Genomic DNA, 20,858 nt, shown 5'->3' on the forward strand with positions numbered 1-20,858 from the left:
TTCGGCGCACATGACAAATAAACTTTGATTTGATTAGTCAGGCAGCAAACAATTTTCTGCTGGCAATGTCAAGTGCATTTTTTATGCAAAAAGTGACATCTCATTCATTTTCATTGTGCAATTGTATTGTGTTAGAGTATTTAATACATATTGCTCAATGTCAAAGAACTTAGGGGATGCTCTGCTCGAAAGATCATATCAATTACACCAACAGAACTTATTATGAAAGATTATTTTGCCAATCCTGCTTTTCCTTCTCTGGAAAAAACCCTGGTGATTTTTCCATTATACATGGCGGTAGACTACTAAAGTATTTAACTCGGAGGGAGGAGCAGTTCTCATTGATTTTATCCCACAGATCCTCCATTATACTGAGCAGAGCATGGCTCTGACATATTACATACAGCACAGCATGGTCATCACCCTCTGACCTGTGATCTCACTCCCAGACAGTCCAGCAGTTCAGTGACCAATGCAGAAACAATGCTTTCTGAGAGTGAGCAGAGCTTTTCCCCTACAAAAGGCTCATTGTTTATTAGAGCAGTAAGTGGGCCGGCTGGAGAAACTGGGTTTGTGGTACAGCGAAGAGGATAGAGGCCGTGGTGGGTTGGGTCCACACATGACTAGAATTGCACCAACCGAGTGAGGATATTGTCTTAGTATTACCCCTGAAGAAAAGTGACTGCAATTTTCAAACCTGGCCTACTTTGCCACTCATGTTTATACGTCTCAAATTAAGATTAGAAAAGTATCCCTGTTTGGTAGTTTCAAGCCATCACCATGCCAACAACATTAATGCCAACAACAACAAAAAAATAAAGAAACACGATGTATTGAAAAACAAAAAAACAAAAATAAAAATAATAATTTATACAGCCATGTTTACGAAGCATTACAACTTCCCATGTGTCCAATACCCCACTCCCTATAACTGACCTAATTTCCTGTTAGAACTGTCAGGAGAGGGTTAAGTCAGACTTTGTATTCAGTGGAGGATTTGGGATGAAAATGAATTGCGCAATGATCTCCAAATGGGCCAGCTCCAAACTCTTTTGCCGCCCATGGTCTGGTCCACCCCACTTTACCCTATGCTGTCATTCCCCAAGGGGGCGTGCAAACAGGCCAATCAGGGCCAGGAATGTTCCTGCAGAGGAAACAGTTCAGCACTAATCGAAATGTAAAGCAGATGCTGCACTATGAGACTTCACCAGAACTCCAGGACTCAGGAGTGGTGCTCTGCTAAGGATACAGAGCCGCCCTCTACATGTAGGGAAACCCCCCCCAGCTATGAGGTTGAGGTATTTAGGCCAGACACGTTGTATGTAGTGAGAGGAATACCCTATTAAAATGACAAAAACAACGCGTATGGGCACATCACCGTCAGGGTATAGATGTCTCCTTTAATCTTCAGGTAAGCCCTGTCAGACTGTTTAATTATGCTAACAGCCTTTCTCAGCAATTTTGCCCTGCTTTTATACTGGAACTGTAATCCCCTCTCTGTTGCATGTCTCTTCCTTTGTGGTTCTGGAGGCAGCCATAATTCTGCCGTGCTTAAAGGATTGGAATTTTTCACAGTACTGAGAAAGCAAACTAGTCAAAACAACCTGTTGCTAGTGACCCACATTCAGTAATGTAGGTAATACCGCGTAGTATTCACAACAACTCAACTCTGACCAGACTTTTTTAAATTTTTTTTTTATTTACATCAGATGATCCAGTGAAAGGATTTAGTGACTTGTGAATCCAGGAATAGACTGTTTCCTCACAAAATATCTTGCAGTTGTCTAAATGTTATTTTGTATTACAATACATGTCTATGTAAACAGTATGAGGCTAATGTTTCCAAACTGGCGTAACATAGTAAATGTAAATCTGGGACACTCAAATTAGTATGATATATTAAGTTTGGTATTGTATGTATTCATTTGTGGATGTCCATCATCCATTTCTTATGATATGTTACAAATTGCAATTTGTTGTGGCTAATGTTAGCTAGGTGGCTAAAGTTAGCTAGGCTAGGGGTTAGGGTTAAGGTTAGTGTTAAGGTTAGGGTTTGGAGTTAGGGTTAAGGTTAGTGTAAGGGTTAGCTATCATGCTAAGTGGTTGCAAAGAAGCTAAAAGTAATAAGTAGTTGCAAATTAGCTCAAATGCTAAAGTTGTCTGTGATGAAATTCGAACACACAACCTTCGGGTTGTTAGACATTTGTGTTGTACACCTACCCAACCACCCTACTTTCATGTTTGCCTTAAGTTACCTTCTGTCCTATGTAACCATACCAAATGTAACATATTATACTAATTTCAGTGTCCCAGATTAACGTTTGCTGTTACGTCTAGTCTATGAGACCAGGCTGATGTTTCACACCATTGTTTTTTCTGGAATTTAGATTGGAATGAAACTAAAACCAGTGGTGGAAATAGTACCCAATTGTCATACTTGAGTAAGGGGAAAGGGAAAGGGGGATACCTACAACTGAAGGCATTCAACTGAAATGTGTCTTCCACATTTAACCTGAAGATAATGACTTAAGTAAAAGTGAAAGTCACCCAGTAAAATACTACTTGACAAAAAGTATTTGGTTTTAAATATACGGTACTTAAGTATCAAAAGTAAGAATATAAATCATTTAAAATTCCTTATATTAAGCAAACCAGATGGCACCATTTTTCCCTTCTTTTTACGGATCGCCAGGGGCACACTCCAACACTCAGACATCATTTACAAATGAAGCATGTGTGTGTAGTGAGTCCGTTTTCCTGTCCTGCTAAGCATTCAAAATGTAACGGGTACTTTTGGTTGTCAGGGGAAATTAAAAAAGTACATTTTCTTTAGGAATGTAGTGAAGTAAAAGTTGTCAAAAAGATACATATAAGTACAGATAATCAAAAATGTTGTAATAGGGGGAACTGGAGCCCATTCCAACATAATTCCACCTTTTACGTTTTCACCCTGAGTTCTCAGCAGCCAGCACCCATACACAAACTACAGATTAGAGTCTTAGTACTGTGTAAAGTTTAAACAACGATTAGTCATTGGAAAAAGAGCACAAAGTAAATAAGCTTTACCAAAATAATTTGTCATGTATATGAAATGGACATTCCACTTGCAGTGTCTTAAAACCTTTGCATGTGGTGGTTACATAGATTCCTTAGTACACTTTATTAGTACTTACAACTGTTATACCTTTTTGTGGTTTGTGTATTTATACATTTAACTATTTATATGTGTTTGCTTTGTAAACAAAAACTCCAATCAGTTTCTAAATTGTAGCACATTTTGGGAAGTCAAGTGCATGTCTGTTTTTGTCAGACAAGGAACATTATTTCTGTTTTTTCTTCAACATTTGTATTTCAACTATGCCTTTGTCTCTGTTCTCTGTTCCAGAGCTTATGTCCACTGTGAATTATCAGCAGCAACAGAGGGAGGAAGAGGAGGAGGAGGAAGATGAAGAGCAAGGAGAGAAGTTTGAGTTTGATGACAGTGCTGATGAGAAAGACCCAGTGGAAGCCATGCAAACGGCAAACAAGTCATCTATGGAGGCCACAAGCCAACCACAGGACAATGCAGTAACAACACCCCTTGCACACTCACAACAGCACCTCAATGCACTGCCCCCTGCTGGTCAGGAGGACAATCCCTCACAGGGACAAGACTCCACGGCCTCTTCAGGTAAAGTGTTCTTTCTATTACAACACATTGTGAGTGACTCTTCTCCACTGGTCTCATAAGGTGCTGCCCGTTCTTAAAGAGATTTCATAATAGAGAGAGCCGGGTTCTAATTGAATAAAGAGCAGTGAAACTCTGGTTGATATCAGTATGCTGTTGACTACCTGAGTCATGTTGCCAAACAAGCTCTGTTAATTACACTCCTTGCTAAAGAAGGAGATTTAAATCTATGTGAACTTCTGTCGGACAAAAGGAAGCGATTAGTGCTTAATTAAAATACTTCTCACGAAGCCTACGCGTAGTAATCCGTTAAGTGGGTTGTGGTGCATTTCTCCACTGCACTGGGGAATTCTGGGGTTGATGATGCTGTACGGTGGAAGCCTGTTACCCAGCGGATGGTGGAGGATGAGATGAGAGGGCTCACATTGTCTCTGGATAAATTAAATAATAGTTTGAATAGGAATATCTTCCATAAAAGCTGATTTGCACACAGGACCTATATAGCGCTAATAATACAATTCCTGTGGTCTGTTCTCATCAGCGATTGTCTTCTTGGAGACACAGGACCTACCGCTCTTCATAAAACAAGGTCAATTAAGATGAAGTAAAGAGGAAATAAGATATACTTTTGTAAAGTTTTCCTCACATTGAGACCAAACTTTTTAGCTGTCCTTCCCATATGGTACACGTTGTACAAGTTATAGTAACAAACACAAGCATGACGTTACATAAAAAAAAATGATGTCTAATGTCTCCCGCTTCATTTCTCCCCACAGATGTTCCAGTTAGCAACCCACCCAGGCGGTAAGAGACTCTCTGCTTTCTATCTGCATTCCATCTTCAGGGGTTGTGTGGTTTGGCCTCATTGGAGCAAACATCTGTCTTCATTAAGTTATCAATATACTGTATTAGCATGACCCAAAATCAGAAACATCTCTTTTTTCATAGAGAAGGGGCGAGTCAAAGTAAAATGGTATAGGACTGATATGTTTGGAAAAGGAAGTCAAAGGAGATGGCAAATCTGTGACAGAGGCTATGTTGGAAAAAAACTCTTCCATGTCTAACATATTGAATCAGTAGCCTAAACAGGTACTCTGTAGTCTGCAGGTTATAGCAGTTTGCAGTGTAAAAAGTTGTATATGAGTTAGGGGGTTCACTAGAATGTACATTTAGAAACATGTTATCAACCTTTTCATTTGGGGTCCCCTGTCTTGGTGGGGACCACTGGTCCTGGTTAGGTCCCAGCATGATGGTGTGCTAGGAAGTGTGCTGGGAAACCCGTGCTGATAGGAGAGCCAGGGCCTGTCGTTCCTGTGGGCTTTCCTGTGCTGAAAAGCGGGGTGTATGTGAGTGACTGTGATAGTGTGTATCTCTCAGTGTGTCTGTGTGTGTATGTTTGAACAGGGTTGGATTATGAGAGAAGGGACTGTGGTTTCTGCGATTTCTCCTCTGGAAGATTTCAGCTGAGTAGACTGTTTCACTGCGGGTCAATATTCTCCCTTTCCTAGTGGAGCTATCAATAGCTTTTTCCTCCAACAAGGTGTAAGGTGTGTGTCAGCACGTTTGCTCTGTGTGTCTGTTTCATCTCAGATTCAGATATTTTTGCATCGCAAAGAATACTTTGTAGTAGAAACATTGTTGTAGAACATGCATAACATGTCTACAGGTCTATTCAAGTCAGGAAAGCAGTGGTATTGTGTGCGCGTGTCTAGGTGCATCTGTTGATTCTAGGACCTTTGACAGATAGCTTTCATTAAGTGAGACCCTTAAGATGAAAAGTCCTGGACAACGGTCACCATGACAACTTGACACTTGACATTTATATGGCTCTGCTTTATGTTCAGTTGAGCTGTAGCCTTAGACTAGAGGGGCTCACATTTAACACTCCACCGAAGCAACCCCACTTTACAACACTCCTTTTCCTTTTTTCTTTATCTTCATTCCACCTTTCCTTGCTGTCTGCTCTGCACAGTATTCTGCTTAGTGGTAGATCTGCAAGCTGGGTTTGCAAGCTGTTCAAGTAAACAATGTTACTAAAGGCACTGATACCGTATACTGACCTGTGTACACTGTCAGGGCGCAGACGCAAGATGCAGTTGCTATAGCAGGTGGTGTGTTGTTTGATTAGACTCGTTATAGTAACTGTAGTTACAATGAAGGTCTAGCTAGCCCATCATCAGCATGGTCAGCACTATTTCCATAGAGACGGGAGGAAAGCCAAGTAAACATGGCTCCCTGGTTGACTGTGTTCTGTAGTTAGAGGGCGTTGAAACACATCTAAGGCCTTGCATTCAGGCTGCTCACACTGTGCCTCCGTCTGTTCTATTTGCATTGAAACACGTTTGCCAATTCTTCTGCTGTAGGCCTATGACTCACAGGGGCTTGTATGGACAAGTGAAGGGCGTAGGCCTACAAAGATGAACCATACAATATATCATTTTCCAGTCTTTTAAACATTGAAATAGTTTGTGTTCTCAAAAAACGTCTGGTTAAATACCCATTTGAAACCACAGTAATGAGACATGAGTTCTGTATGAATTTTACAGAACAGAACAGGTTTCTTGTGTTTCATGATGAGGCATTTCATATGCTGTGTTATTAATATGTCTGAGGCACATTCTACCCCAGCATAGTTTTTCTTATAATTTATTTTAGAAAGTTCTTATTCATAGAAAACTGCTTGAGTAGACATTATTCTGTAAAACCTCTCAGCTGTAATATGTTGGGTTATCTTTGCCAGCCCTGTGAGCTGCTTCCTGACTGAGTCTGGTGTCTTTGGGGAGGCAGTGCAATGTGAACAGTTGAAACGTTTATTAGCGGACATTACTAAGAACTGGGTTTGAAGTTTCAACATTGCTCAAACAAGCTTTAGCTAACGCCTTTTTGTTGTCTTGCCAAAGAAGGTAATGCAATAATATATACAGAAAGTCTGGCCAACAGGTTGCTTGCAAGCTATATTTGGCTTCAAAATATTTCCTACACAACTAAACCGTGTAATTCTGTAAACATTGAGGACTGTCAGGCATGCCTGGAACAGGAGAGAGGTACAGTATCTTGCTGACTGATTGACATGGTGGCTGTTGGCAAAGTCGAGAGGGATGGTGGGAGGGATGCATTTAATGAGATAGGTTTCTCCTCCATCCCAGATCTAGCTGTATAATCAAGCATGTGGGAGGATTGCTGTAACTCTCACTGGTAGCTTGAAAACATAAGAAAGTGGTAGCTCTTTACAGAATACCTACAAGATCAGTATTAGGAGATGTCTCAAAGGCAATATCCCAGGGCCAGTCATTATTATGGTCAGGCTTTAGGAATGGCAGGTGATCAATGGCTATCGTTTAGGGGGATCTTTCATAGCTCACAGTTAATATATCAAGCAGGAGGTAAGGTCACATTATCATATTCATGGTCTCACATGAGTTTACCTGGATCAGATGACTCTCTCCATCCCTCACAACAGCAGTCAGCAGAATCATCACACCACAGTGAATAGGACTGACCAACCTAGCAGAAATGAGCTGCACTAGGAACATATAGCTGTGGCAGGTTTAAGGAAGTGTTACACCTCGTTCACATCAACAGCGTCATTGCGTTTTGGTACACCAGAAGTTAATTAATTTCCAATGGAACTCTGTATTTAACTTGTAGCATTGCGTTGCAGAAGCAGTTGCAGTGTGTTGTGTGGTGCATACGTTGGATTTATCTAACATATGCATCAAATGCATAGACGGCTTGACAAAAATGCATAGACGGCTTGACAAAAATGGTAACTTTTGTTGCACACATTTCCAGAATATGCTGCTCACCATTTTGTGCAATGACACTGTCTGTGTGATCAAGGCGTTACCATGCTGGGACAGCAGTGCTTCAGACTCTTTGCCCCGCCTCCTTCACCTTTGCTCCTCGAACTCCTCCTCCTCCACATTGCAATTCACTTGTAATGAGCCACACAGCATCCAGCCTAGAGTGGTCATAACTGCTTTCAATACTCTGCCTGGTATGTTCCAGGGTCTCTGGCCCAGTCGAGCTGGTTGAGCCCATCGCTGCAGCACCTTCAGTGGGAGAGCAGCCCCGGGAGGAGTCCCAGGAAAGGTCTGGTCCTGGAGACATGTTACCAGTGGAGAACCAGACCGATTCGGAGGACCATAGCGTGGAGACTGAGAAGAAGAGCTCCAGCTTGAGAGAACACTCTGAAGGTACAGAACTACATAGATATAAATACATGAAACATGATATAGACAGAAGAGAACAAGCTTACACCAATTACAGTATAGGCCTTCATAACTTCCATTGTGTCCTTTTTCCCATCTTAATCTTTTATTTTTATTGGACAGTCTGAGATATGGCTTTTTCTTTGCAACTCTACCTAGAAGGCCAGTATCCTGGAGTCGCCTCTTCACTGTTGACGTTGAGACTGGTGTTTTGTGCGTACTATTTAATTTCTATTCTGTTTAGAGCCAGTTTGCGCTTTTCTGTGAAGGGAGTAGTACACAGTGATGTACAAGATCTTCAGTTTCTTGTCAATTTCTCGCATTGAATAGCCTTAATTTCTCAGAACAAGGATAGACCTTCGAATTTCAGAAGAAAGGTCTTTGATCTGGCCATTTTGAGCCTGTAATCAAACCCACAAATGCTTATGCTCCAGATACTCAACTAGTCTAAAGAAGGCCAGTTTTATTTATTCTTTAATCAGAACAACAGTGTTCAGCTGAGCTAACATAATTGCAAAATGGTTTTCTAATGATCAATTAGCCTTTTTGAAATGATAAACTTGGATTAGTGCCATTGGAACATAGGAGTGATGGTTGCTGATAATGCGTCTTTGTACGCCTATGTGGATATTTCATAAAACATCTGCCGTTTCCATCTACAATAGTCATTTACAACATTAACAATGTCTACACTGTATGTCTGATCAATTTGATGTTATTTTAATGGACAAAAAATGTGCTTTGTGACCTCAAATTTTTGAACGGTAGTGTATATGTAGGGTCGAAGTAACTATGCAACAGGATAGATAATAGACAGTAGCAGCAGCTTATTTGGTGAGTGTGAAAGTGTGTGTGTGAGTGTACAGTTGAAGTCGGAAGTTTACATACACCTTAGCCAAATACATTTAAACTCAGTTTTTCACAATTCCTGACATTTAATCCAAGTAAAAATTCCCCGTCTTAGGTCAGTTATGATCACCACTTTATTTTAAGAATGTGAAATGTCCGAATAATAGTTGGGAGAATGATTTATTTCAGCTTTTATTTCTATCATCACATTCCCAGTGGGTCAGAAGTTTACATCCACTCAATTAGTATTTGGTAGCATTGCCTTTAAATTGTTTAACTTGGGTCAAACTTTTCAGGTAGCCTTCCACAAGTTTCCCACAATGAGTTGGGTGAATTTTGGCCCATTCCTCCTGACAGAGCTGGTGTAACCGAGTCAGGTTTGTAGGCCTCCTTGCTCGCACACGCTTTTTCAGTTCTACCCACAAATGTTTTATAGGATTGAGGTCAGGGCTTTGTGATGGCCACTCCAGTACCTTGACTTTGTTGTCCTTAAGACATTTTGCCTCAACTTTGGAAGTATGCTTGGGGTCATTGTCCATTTGGAAGACCCATTTGTGATGAAGCTTTAACTTTCTGACTGATGTCTTGAGATGTTGCTTCAATAAATCCACATCATTTTCCTGCCTCACGATGCCATCTATTTTGTGAAGTGCACCAGTCCCTCCTGCAGAAGAGCACCCCCACAACATGATGCTGCCACCCTCGTGCTTCACGGTTGGGAAGGTGTAATTCGGCATGCAAGCCTCCCCCTTTTTCCTCCAAACATAATGATGGTCATTTTGGCCAAACAGTTCTATTTTAGTTTTATCAGTCCAGGGGACATTTCTCCAAAAAGTATAATCTTTGTCCCCATGTGCAGTTGCAAACCGTAGTCTGACTTTTTTATGGCGGTTTTGGAGTAGTGGCTTCTTCCTTGCTGAATGGCCTTTCAGGTTATGTCGATATACTCGTTTTACTGTGGATATAGATACTTTTGTACGTGTTTCCTCCAGCATCCTCGCAAGGTCCTTTGCTGTTGTTCTGAGATTGATTTGCACTTTTCACAACAAAGTACATTAATCTCTAGGAGACAGACGCGTCTCCTTCCTGAGTGGTATGATGGCTGCGTGGTCCCATGGTGTTTATACTTGCATACTATTGTTTGTACAGATGAACGTAGTACCTTCAGGCATTTGGAAATTGTTCCCAGGGATGAACCAGACATGTGGAGGTCTGCAATTATTTTTCTGGGGTCTTGGCTGATTTCTTTTGATTTTCCCATGATGTCAAGCAAAGAGGCACTGAGTTTGAATGTAGGCCTTGAAATACATCCACAGGTACACCTCCAATTGACTGAAATTATGTTAATTAGCCTATCAGGAGCTTCTAAAGCCATGACATAATCTTCTGGAATTTTCCAAGCTGTTTAAATGCACAGTCAACTTTGTGTATGTAAACTTCTGACCCACTGGAATTGTGATACAGTGAATTAATCTGTCTGTAACCAATTGTTGGAAAAATGACTTGCGTCATGCACAAAATCGATGTCCTAACCGACTTGCCAAAACTATAGTTTGTTAACAAGAAATTTGTGGAGTGGTTTAAAAACTATTTTAATGACTCCAACCTAAGTGTATGTAAACTTCCGACTTCAACTGTATGTGTGGCGTCAGAATCAAATCAAATTGTATTTGTCACATCTGCCGAATACAACAGGTTTAGGCCTTACAGTGAAATGCTTACTTTACAAGCAGTTTGCATGTGTGCTCGTGTTATGTGTGTGTGTTGTGGTATCAGTCAGTGTAAGTATGTGTGAGTGTGGGGATGCATCCAGTGTGTTTACACTGTTATTGCAAAAATGGGTCAATGAGATAGTCCGGGTAGTCATTTAATTAACTATTTAGCAGTCTTGTTAAACAGTCTTATGGTTTGGGGTTAGAAGCTGTTCAGGTTCCTGTTGGTTTCAGACTTGGTGCACTGGTACCACTTGCCATACGTTAGCTGAGAGAACAGTCTATGGCTTGGGTGGCTGGAGTCTGTGACAATTTTTTGGCCTCCCTCTGACACCGCCTGGTATAGAGGTCTTGGGTGGCAGGGAGCTCGGCCCCAGTGATGTACTGGGCTGCACTCACCGCCCTCTGTAGCACCTTGTTGTCTGGTGCCTTGCAGTTGCCGTACTAAGTGATGATGCAGCCAACAAAGATGCTCTCAATGGTGCAGCTGTAGAACCTTACTTTCAGCATTCCGAGGGGGAAAAGGTGATTTTTTTGTCCGCTCTATAACTGTATGGGTGTGTGTGGACTTACATTCCTGTACATTGATACAAATCTATTTGACACATTTGATAACACTGTTGCCATTTAGTCATACTACAGTATGGATGCTCTGTGTTACTATCAGTACTGGATTACTGCAGTGTAATAGTAAGTTTGTAACCGATTCAAAGATTCTGGTACCGGTGCTCTGTCATTGAGTTCAATACCAGCCTTACATTTTCTTCTGGTCCTAACATTACGACCAGTCTGGGTCCTAATCCCAGGACTATCGTCAAGAAATGCCATACTGTGCTAAAAAAGGTTTTCACCAAACCAAGGTGAAACTTCCCTGAGTTCTGCTGTGTTGCCTTCTTGGATTGTTGGGGAAAATGAACTCAGCTTGAAGAAATACACTCAGGTTTACACCCAGGCTGTTTGAAATAATGAGCACTGTTCAGAAGACTGAGTCAGTTACTTTGCAGATCTGCAGATAGTCAGGCTGATAGCCAAGATTCAGTTATTCCCCTTTCATTCGGTACACATTCTTCACAGAGAGAGGATGTGTGCGTGTCTCTGTGTGTGCACGATTGCGTATATAATTCCTATTGTAGTAGAAGAACACTGTCTGTTTTGTCTCTCTCTTGGATTGTTTCCAAGGTTATTTAGAATCTTATATAGAGCTGTGGTGGCTAATCCGTGTCAGAATACACATCTCTCATCAGATTAATTGAATCCAGTGATTGTTGATGTTTGAGGTTTATAAGGAACCGTTCCAGACAAATCACAATTTAAAAACGAATCAATAAAGCCCCTAAGCTAAATTAGGCTGAAACACTCTCAAAGCAATTAATTACAAATCCTGCAGACCGTGGAGATAGATAGGGTCGATACGTTACAGACAAGGTGGATATAATCATGTTGCCACAATTCCATAGCACAACCCCACACTTACCACAAATAACAACAACACACAGGGCCTCCCTGCTAAGTCCCTGCTAATATAATCAATGAACTGTTGATGTTTTCAAAACTATGATATACAGTGGCAAGAAAAGGTATGTGAACCCTTTGGAATTACCTGGATTTCTGCATAAATTGGTCATCAAATTTGATCTTATCTTCATCTAAGTCACAACAATACACACACATAGTGTGCTTAAGCTAATAACACACAAATTATCATATTTTTCTTGTCTTATATTGAATACTTAATTTAAACATTCACAGTGTTGGTTGGAAAAAGATTGTGAACCCCTAGGCTAATGACTTCTCCAAAAGCTAATTGGAGTCAGGAGTCAGCTAACCTGGAGTCCAAACAATGAGACGAGATTGGAGATGTTTGTTAGAGCTGCACTGCCCTATAAAAACACTCACAAAATGTGAGTTTGCTATTCACAAGAAGCATTGCCTGATGTGAACCATGCCTTGAACAAAAGAGATCTTAGAAGACCTAAGATTAAGAATTATTGTCTTGCATAAAGCTGGAAAGGGTTACAAAACTATCTCTAAAAGCCTTGATATTCATCAGTCCAGATTTTCTATAAATTGAGAAAGTTCAGCACTGTTGCTACTTTCCCTAGGAGTGGCCGTTCTGCAAAGATGACTGCATGAGCACAGCCCCTAATGCTCAATGAGGTTAAGAAGAATCCTAGAGTGTCAGCTAAAGACTTACAGAAATCTCTGGAACACGCTAACATCTCTGTTGATGAGTCTACGATACGTAAAACACTAAACAAGGATGGTGTTCATGGTAAGACGCCACTGCTGTCCAAAAAAAAAACATTGCTGCACGTAAACACAACACTATGTGTGGAGGAAAAAAGGCACAGCACACCAACATCATCCCAACTGTAAAGTATGGTGGAGGGAGCATCATGGTTTCGGGCTGCTTTGCTGCCTCAGGGCCTGGACAGCTTGCTATTATCGATGGAAAAACATATTCCTAAGTTTATCAAGACATTTTTCACGAGAATGTAAGGCTATCTGTCCACCAATTGAAGCTCAACAGAAGTTGGGTGATGCAACAGGACAACAACCCAAAACACAGAAGTAAATCAACAACAGAATGGCTTCAACAGAAGAAAATACGCCTTCTGGAGTGGCCCAGTCCGAGTCCTGACCTCAACCTGATTTGAAATGCTGTGGCATGACCTCAAGTGAGCGGTTCACACCAGACATCCCAAGAATATCGCTGAACTGAAACAGTTTTGTAAAGAGGAATGGACCAAAATTCCTCCTGACCGTTGTGCTGGTCTGATCCGCAACTACAGAAAACATTTGGTTGTTGCTTCCAGAGGGTCAACCAGTTATTAAAGGGTTTACATACTTTTCCCACCCTGCACTGTGAATGTTTACACGGTGTGTTCAATAAAGACATGAAAACATAGAATTGTTTGTGTGTTATTAGTTTAAGCATACTGTGTTTGTCTATTGTTGTGACCTAGATGAAGATCAGATCAACTTTTATGACAAATTCATGTAGAAATCCAGATTTTTCCAAAGGCTTCACATACTTTTTCTTGCCACTGTACATCTAACTGATGTAAATGGCACTGACAATTACAACATAGAAGTTACAGAACCTTGGGGTATAATGCTTGTGGTTTTGCTCTTGAAGTTTGGTTGCCATGCAAAATAATCACTGACAAACACTCCTCCTGGCTCTGTGGCTTGGGGTTGTGACTGGTCCTTACTGTCTTCCCCAATAGGTGAGGGGGTGGATGATGATGAGGCCGATGCAGCACTCCAGACAGGGAGCCCGGAGGTGATCTATGATGACGTGCCCTGTGAGGGACCACTCTCCCCGGACGAAGGTGAGTTCTGGGGCAGGGGCTCGGGCCACTGACTGCTTTTATTGGATGTCTCCGCTGTCTGATACTGCACCATCAGTCTTTAGATCAATGCACATCAGACCCGGGTTCAAATGCCATTTGGTTCCTCTTAAATACTGAGCTGTGCTTGATTGAGCTTGAGGATCTGCTGTCTGACAATGCACTGTCAGTCCTTGGATCACTGTACAGTCTTTGTGCCATCGTTGATGTCAGTATATCTATGTGTGTGTGTGTGTATGTGTGTGTGTGTGTGTGTGTCTGTCAGGGGACATGATCTACGAGGATGTGCACAGAGAAGAAATGCCCCAGGGTGCAGGCAATGGTTGGAGCTCCAGTGAGTTTGAAAGTTACGACGAGCAGTCTGATACCGAGAGCAAGCTACCAACCCGCAGCAAGGTAGGAGAGATGGCGTTCTGTTGTGTCTGTCTGTCTGTCTGTCTGTCTGTCTGTCTGTCTGTCTGTCTGTCTGTCTGTGTGTGTGTCTGTGTCTGGATTTTTGTGTTTGTGTTCAATGCATAAGACATGACTCAAAGAGAATATTTCACTCAATGCTACTGCTCTCCCACCACACTTATTTTATTCATGTGAGAAACTGTTGGGGAAAATACAAAGAACATGAAACATGCATCAGCCCTGTCTGGGTGGGTTAATATTCTCGCTTTGTGGCCTGAGAATAAACAAGCTTCCTTCTCACTCGAAAGGCATCAAAGTCATGACACTGTCCAGAAGCTGTATGTTATAACCATACTGTAGGTGACTGTAGGCTCTCTCTCCGCCACATGGGGGCAGTATATACTCATTGAAGTTGTGCGCTATTCTGGTCAGACTTGGTCCAGTCTCATCCCTGTGTATATAACGTGTATGTCGAGTACACTATGGGGAAGTTTTGACAAAACATATTTGACTGAGCTGGTGCTATTGATACGTAGATTGAGAAAACATTCTATGAAATGATATCCATATACAGAGGGGAGCGATGACCTGCTTGTTATGAACACTTGCTCGTTACGTTTGGGCAGAAACGATGGTAGCTTTACTGAAATGAATATCACAGCAGGAGGTAGTCTATGAACATCCCCTCCTCCCGCTTCATGTCTGCCTCAACCTTCCCCCTGCACTCACTTCCTTCACCAAGATCATTGCTATTAGTCCAGGCTGACATTACCCTTTGACCAGCGCAGTGCTCTAAGCTTCCGCTCTCCATCCTTGTGATTAATCCAGGTGTTGCCTCGCTTGTTTTGTCTTGATCCCTTTTCCCTCAATATTCCACTGTCTCATCTCCCTTCCTTCATCCCTGTGTCCTGCTGTGTGGTTTAACACAACCTGCCCTGACCTGTTTCGCACCACACTGCCCAACACCTGTGGCGTTCCCGTACTGTAGCAGTACTCCCCTGACGTGCGTCGGCTGAGGGAGCGTTGTGCCAGGACCAAACGTGAAATAGCCATGAGGCTGGGTGGGAAAAACAACTATGACACCAAGGTATATAACTGGCAGTAAGAAAACACAACATGACATCAATTTAGAACTCAAACTTACAGCACCCAGAAGGCTATGCAATGATTACAATATTACCAAAGCCAAAATATGCCTGCTGTAGTATGAAGTGCATTATAATGATTCACTATCTTAACCATCTTGTCCTTGCTAATGTTTCTCTGCTTTCCTCCAAACAGTCGTTCTCATGAGAGATTTGTCTCTCTCCTTCTAGTTTAGTATGAGGACCAGTTTTAGGGATACATGAATGAGTAAAACACATTTGCATCCATAAACACATTGCCAGTTTCTCCAAGTTGATAACCTAGTTTCCTGAAGTGGCATCATTTAAAAATACCACCACCATGGGTATATTCTGGGTCTGTGTGCATCACGAGTCTGCCAGGCCTCAGTGATACTCAGGGTGGAGTTTGTGGTTAGCAGAATCTATGATCTCCTCATAGACTTCCTGATTAGTGACTAGATCAGACAGTTACAGACCAACTGAGAGGCGCTTATGGCAGTATTCATGGCTTGATGCATCCAGTGTCCCATCTCTCTCTATCTCTCCTTGTGGATTACTCTGCAGTGTTCCCTGGCTCTGTCCTCTCTCTCCTCGTGGACTAACTGCTTTGGCCTCTTTGTCCTTTTGAACCAGGTTCACCAGCTAATGAAGGCCGCTAGAAGTGGGACCAAGGATGGATTGGACAAGACCAAAATAGCCTTCATGCGGAGAGTCTCCTTCCTGCACAAGAAGGACCACTCAGGTAATCTGGGAAAAAGTTCTTCAAAATGACTGTCTCAGATGAAAGTATCCCTTTTATGGAGATATGTGTAAATTTGTTGTGAAATGAGAGTTTCTGTGGAAGACAGGAGTTCACATACATTTCATCTGCCGCTTTGAATTAAGCTGCTGTGGAGAACTTGTGTGACGCTAGCCGAGCCAAAAGTAATGTTAGAGGCAGATAGAGAAGAAAGCCTCCCATTTCCTTTCCAATCCCAGCTTTAAAAGAGAAAAGACTCGTGGAAAATGATCTAAACGATGTAAGATATTTCAAATGACACAGCTGGGATAAGTCGAGCGGCTCGCGCCGATTAAAGACAGACTCTGTGGCGAACGGAAGGGTTTGATGTATGGGAGAGGAACGGGCAGAAAATCTCACATGACAGAGGTTGTACCCCAGGAAGCCTCGATACACAATGGAACCAGATTACCATCTGTTAATGGAGTGTCGAGCAGCTCCAGAAACCACAGATAACAGAGCCACAAATCAAATCATTTTTTCAAACAATCAAAAAGAGGTAAAGAGGCCAGTGGTTCTATTTGTAGCTGTTGATCAGGGGGAATCTGGGCAGCATTATATATTTCAGATACTGACACACGATTATTGTTCCAAAGTCATTAATTGAAGTGGTGTTGGCTGGCGAAAATCAGATTTTGGTATCTATGTCTATATGGTTGCAGGGAAGTTTGGATTTTGTTGAGTGCCTTCTGAACGCCTTTGTATTCATGCTGTTCATTTGCAATATCTTTTTCCCTCCTAAGTCTTTCATGCAGAGTGCAAATCTCTTTATATTTTAGAGATAATAAAGTTGGAGTGCATCTGGGATTGTGGCTCCAGTTGAGATGTGAAAGCTGTAAATGTGCCTCTGAGTGTGCGTGTGTGTGTTCCCCTGTGCAGAGGATGTGGAGGATGATGCAGGGTACCTGGATGTGGCTGTGTCGGAGGTGAAACAGCCTCCTGCACAGCTGAGCCCCATGCCTGAGGGGCTGAGCAGCCAGCAGGTGTGTATGTGTGTATACAGATGTTTGCATTTGTGTGTGTGTGTCAGAGTATTCTGTGAACATCTAAATTCATGTGATATGCAGGCAATGATGCAAACAATTTTATTTAAATTGGCAACACTGACTCTGTAGTACGATTGGGAGAAATATGTCTGCTACAGTTAAGTACAGGGCTACTCCTTTCAAGGGAAACCTCAGGGTAAATCCGGGCCTCATGAAAAGAAGGCTGCCCAACCCAAACTCTCTTACCCGATTACAATCACACGCCCAGGCATGACTACAGTAGCCTAGTACTATCAAACAACCTGTCACACACTCCCATCATGCCGTTTTCTTTGTGTGACCGTTGACCTCTCACCTGTATGTTTACCTGCCTGGACTCCTCTCTCAGGTGGTCAGACGCCACATCCTGGGTTCCATCATTCAGAGTGAGCGCAGTTATCTTGAGTCCCTCAGGAGAATCCTCCAGGTGAGTGCTTTACTCCCTACCATCCCTCCTCCGCCCTATGCTTACTCTGACAGATGTAATACTTTCATCTTTTCAGCATTTAAGAATGCGTCTGAAAAGGAAACTGGAGATGAGTATGAAATTACCAGGCTTGCTCCGCATAAATAATCGTGATGGAACAGATTCCTCTCACATCTTTGGTGCCCCGCTGATGCTAAGAGAGAGATTCTCTCTGTCAGGTTTTCACAGAATCACAGAATGGGATTCTCTCTTCTCTTTTTCTGTGGTGGAGAGAGAAGCATTCGTTATCTCCCCTCAGAGATGAAGAGACACACCAGCTGAAATGGAAACAGGCGTGATCAGTGGGAGGGTTATGTTTTCTGTTAAGATACAACGCTGTACTACCTTTGTTTTGTCATGAGATGATTGTGTTTGATAATTGCGAATGTTAATCCTTTTTTGTGATTTTCATTCAACAAGGCCAGCTCATTGCTAGAGGAAACATAAGAAAAAAGCCATTACGTTAAGAACTGCGACTTCAGTCCTATAAAATCAGAAATTGCCTGTGTTATGCCCCCTGTCCATATTCCACTTGTCGATAATTAATTTGCTGTGGAGGATTTATGGTTGGGCAGGGGAAGCTTGTAAAACAACAATAGCAGCACTAGTCTATCATCTATTGTTGTTTCCAAACATTGACTTTCATTGCTGATTTTCTGCTTACTGCATCTGGCAGTTTCTGATTTCACAGATTACATTTGCCATATTTAAATGACTCACTTTAAAAGACATTGCAGTAATGTGCACATGTTTTACACAGTCGACTAGTTTTGATAATGTACAGCATCTTAACTAATTGCAGTTGCTTATAGGAGTGTTACTAACTGACGATTACATCAATGTGCCTTCCAGTAAGGGTCCAAGCTCTGTTGGATGCTGCTGTTGTATCTGTTGAGAGATGTTGCTATTGAGGCTTTTTTATGATCAGGGCCTACCTGTGTATTTTATATCGTTCTCTACCGTAAAGCACACCTAATCCAAGTTAACTTGGGTGTACTGTTTCCCCAGGAGTACCAGAGGCCCTTGCTAGAGGCGGACCCACGCATCCTGAGCCCACGGAAGATCCGGCCCATATTTCACCGTCTACGGGAGATCACTCAGTGTCACTCCATGTTCCAGATCGCACTGGCATCACGTGTGGCTGAGTGGGACAGCAGTGAGAAGATTGGGGACCTATTTGTGGCCTCGGTTAGTGAGAGTGTGAGAGTGAGAGAGTGTGAGAGTGAGAGAGAGAGAGAGATATTTTTTAAAAAGTAGTCAGTTTTCCCATCAGAAGACAATTTCCACACACACACAGTTATAATGAGCTGCACTTAAAATTGAGAAAACAACACTAACCTCAAACATGGAGATAATTACATTTTAGATGAATATCTCTTTTGCAGCAAATAATCTCAGAATATGTGTGCTTATTGCATTGGCACTGGTCCATTGGACTAATCTATGAGTGTGCTGCTGTGACCCTCTGCAATGTGCTCATCCATAAGGCTTGCTCATTATTTACCTATCAAAGACACCATTCCGACCCATCTGCCTTCCTACTGGCCCTGTTTATTGTGATGTTTCATTAATATCCTGACACCAGCCAAATGAGCCTGTTGTGGGAGAGTGAGAGGTGATTTCTCTTTTTCACCTGAGTGTGTATTTGTAACCCAGATGTTAATGATTTATGCTATAGGTCTCACACTTGTATCTGTGTGTTGTTTTTGCCTGGCTTGAAGAGCAGGTGAAGTAAAGGGTTAATTTCTATGTGAGACTGGGTAATTTTCCAGCTACTGCTCCTCCAGCTACTGCTGCTGTCAGCAGCCCGCTTAGTGTTTAATCAAAGGAGAACGAAGGACTGTGCTGTCACAGCCGCGTCTCAACATCCCCACCTCACCCCCTCTAAAGGATTGTGAAGGGTGTTAACAGATCGGGGTGTTAAATACCACATTTAAATGGCCATTTTCTACCCTCCGCAACATTGAAATGACCTGTGGATTTCCAGTATTAGGATTACTAGATGAGCTGTTGAACTTCTAGGAACTTCGAAGATCTGTCAGAAAAAAGATATTGTCAGACGTTTTCACAGATCAAATAACCAAACATGACTTGTCCCTGAAATCATTTGTTTCATGAAAAAGCCACCAGATTCCTGATCTGATATCCAAAGGTTTTGTGTTTCCCATAATCCCACCTTTCTGGGTTTCCACAGTTTTCCAAGTCCATGGTGCTAGATGTTTACAGTGACTATGTCAATAACTTCACCAATGCCATGGCCCTCATAAAAAAGGCATGCATGTCCAAACCAGCTTTCCTGGAATTCTTAAAGGTGAGTTACAAAGTAGACTTGTCCATGTGCTTTTTTTCTCTCTAATACACTCTATTTTCCTTTAAATACTCTCTAACCAACGGTCACAGCTACTATTTAATTAGGCTCTTATATTATACTATATTCTACTAGTGTCTTGATACTTGGTTAAAAATGTAGTTGCTTTATTGTTTCTCTTTCAACAACTCGAAATCCTTCGTTTTATATATATATATATATATATATATATATATATATATATATATATATATATATATATATATATATATATATATATATATATATAACACAATATATATATACATATAAAAACAAAACGATATACAGTGGTGCAAAAAAGTATTTAGTCAGCCACCAATTGTGCAAGTTCTCCCACTTAAAAAGATGAGAGAGGCCTGTAATTTTCATCATAGGTACACTTTAACTATGACAGACAAAATGGTGTCATTTGACAGCTCTTTGGTCTTGGCCATAGTGGACTTTGGAGTGTGACTGTTTGAGGTTGTGGATAGGTGTCTTTTATACTGATAACAAGTTCAAACAGGTGCCATTAATACAGGTAACGAGTGGAGGACAGAGGAGCCTCATAAAGAAGAAGTTACAGGTCTGTGAGAGCCAGAAATCTTGCTTGTTTGTAGGTGACCAAATACTTATTTTCCACCATAATTTGCAAATAAATAAATTAAAAATCCTACAATGTGATTTTCTGGATTTTTTTTTCTCATTTTGTCTGTCATAGTTGAAGTGTACCTATGATGAAAATTACAGGCCTCTCTCATCTTTTTAAGTGGGAGAACATGCACAGTTGGTGGCTGACTAAATACTTTTTTGCCCCACTGTATATATATTTCCCTCATTAAAATGCAAATCAATTTATAACATTTTTGACATGTGTTTTTCAGGATTTTTTTGTTGTTATTCTGACTCTCACTGTTCAAATAAACCTACCATTAAAATTATACACTGATCATTTCTTTGTCAGTGGGC

At 41.5% G+C, this 20,858-nt stretch overlaps 1 protein-coding gene across 5 annotated transcripts in view; it reads left to right on the forward strand.

The window, feature by feature from the left end:
• arhgef10la (Rho guanine nucleotide exchange factor (GEF) 10-like a) overlaps positions 1-20,858 on the forward strand; it is a 108,109-nt gene that overhangs the window by 6,317 nt on the left and 80,934 nt on the right. The window contains exons 1-13 of one of the 5 annotated variants that reach the window (XM_036950491.1): positions 1,188-1,411; positions 3,386-3,670; positions 4,444-4,471; positions 7,676-7,863; positions 8,038-8,091; positions 13,670-13,774; positions 14,058-14,188; positions 15,174-15,272; positions 15,925-16,033; positions 16,949-17,052; positions 17,444-17,521; positions 18,569-18,748; positions 19,755-19,871. In XM_036950491.1, coding sequence (XP_036806386.1) covers positions 3,391-3,670; positions 4,444-4,471; positions 7,676-7,863; positions 8,038-8,091; positions 13,670-13,774; positions 14,058-14,188; positions 15,174-15,272; positions 15,925-16,033; positions 16,949-17,052; positions 17,444-17,521; positions 18,569-18,748; positions 19,755-19,871 — 1,473 coding nt within the window. In that variant the 5' untranslated portion in view covers positions 1,188-1,411; positions 3,386-3,390. Of the gene's footprint in view, positions 1-1,187; positions 1,412-3,385; positions 3,671-4,443; positions 4,472-7,675; positions 7,864-8,037; positions 8,092-13,669; positions 13,775-14,057; positions 14,189-15,173; positions 15,273-15,924; positions 16,034-16,948; positions 17,053-17,443; positions 17,522-18,568; positions 18,749-19,754; positions 19,872-20,858 lie in introns of those variants that run through there. The other 4 variants (XM_036950490.1, XM_036950492.1, XM_021569476.2 and 1 more) reach the window with 4 other exon arrangements.

Source organism: Oncorhynchus mykiss, chromosome 17, assembly GCF_013265735.2.
Source record: "Oncorhynchus mykiss isolate Arlee chromosome 17, USDA_OmykA_1.1, whole genome shotgun sequence".
Taxonomy (NCBI): Eukaryota; Metazoa; Chordata; class Actinopteri; order Salmoniformes; family Salmonidae; genus Oncorhynchus; species Oncorhynchus mykiss.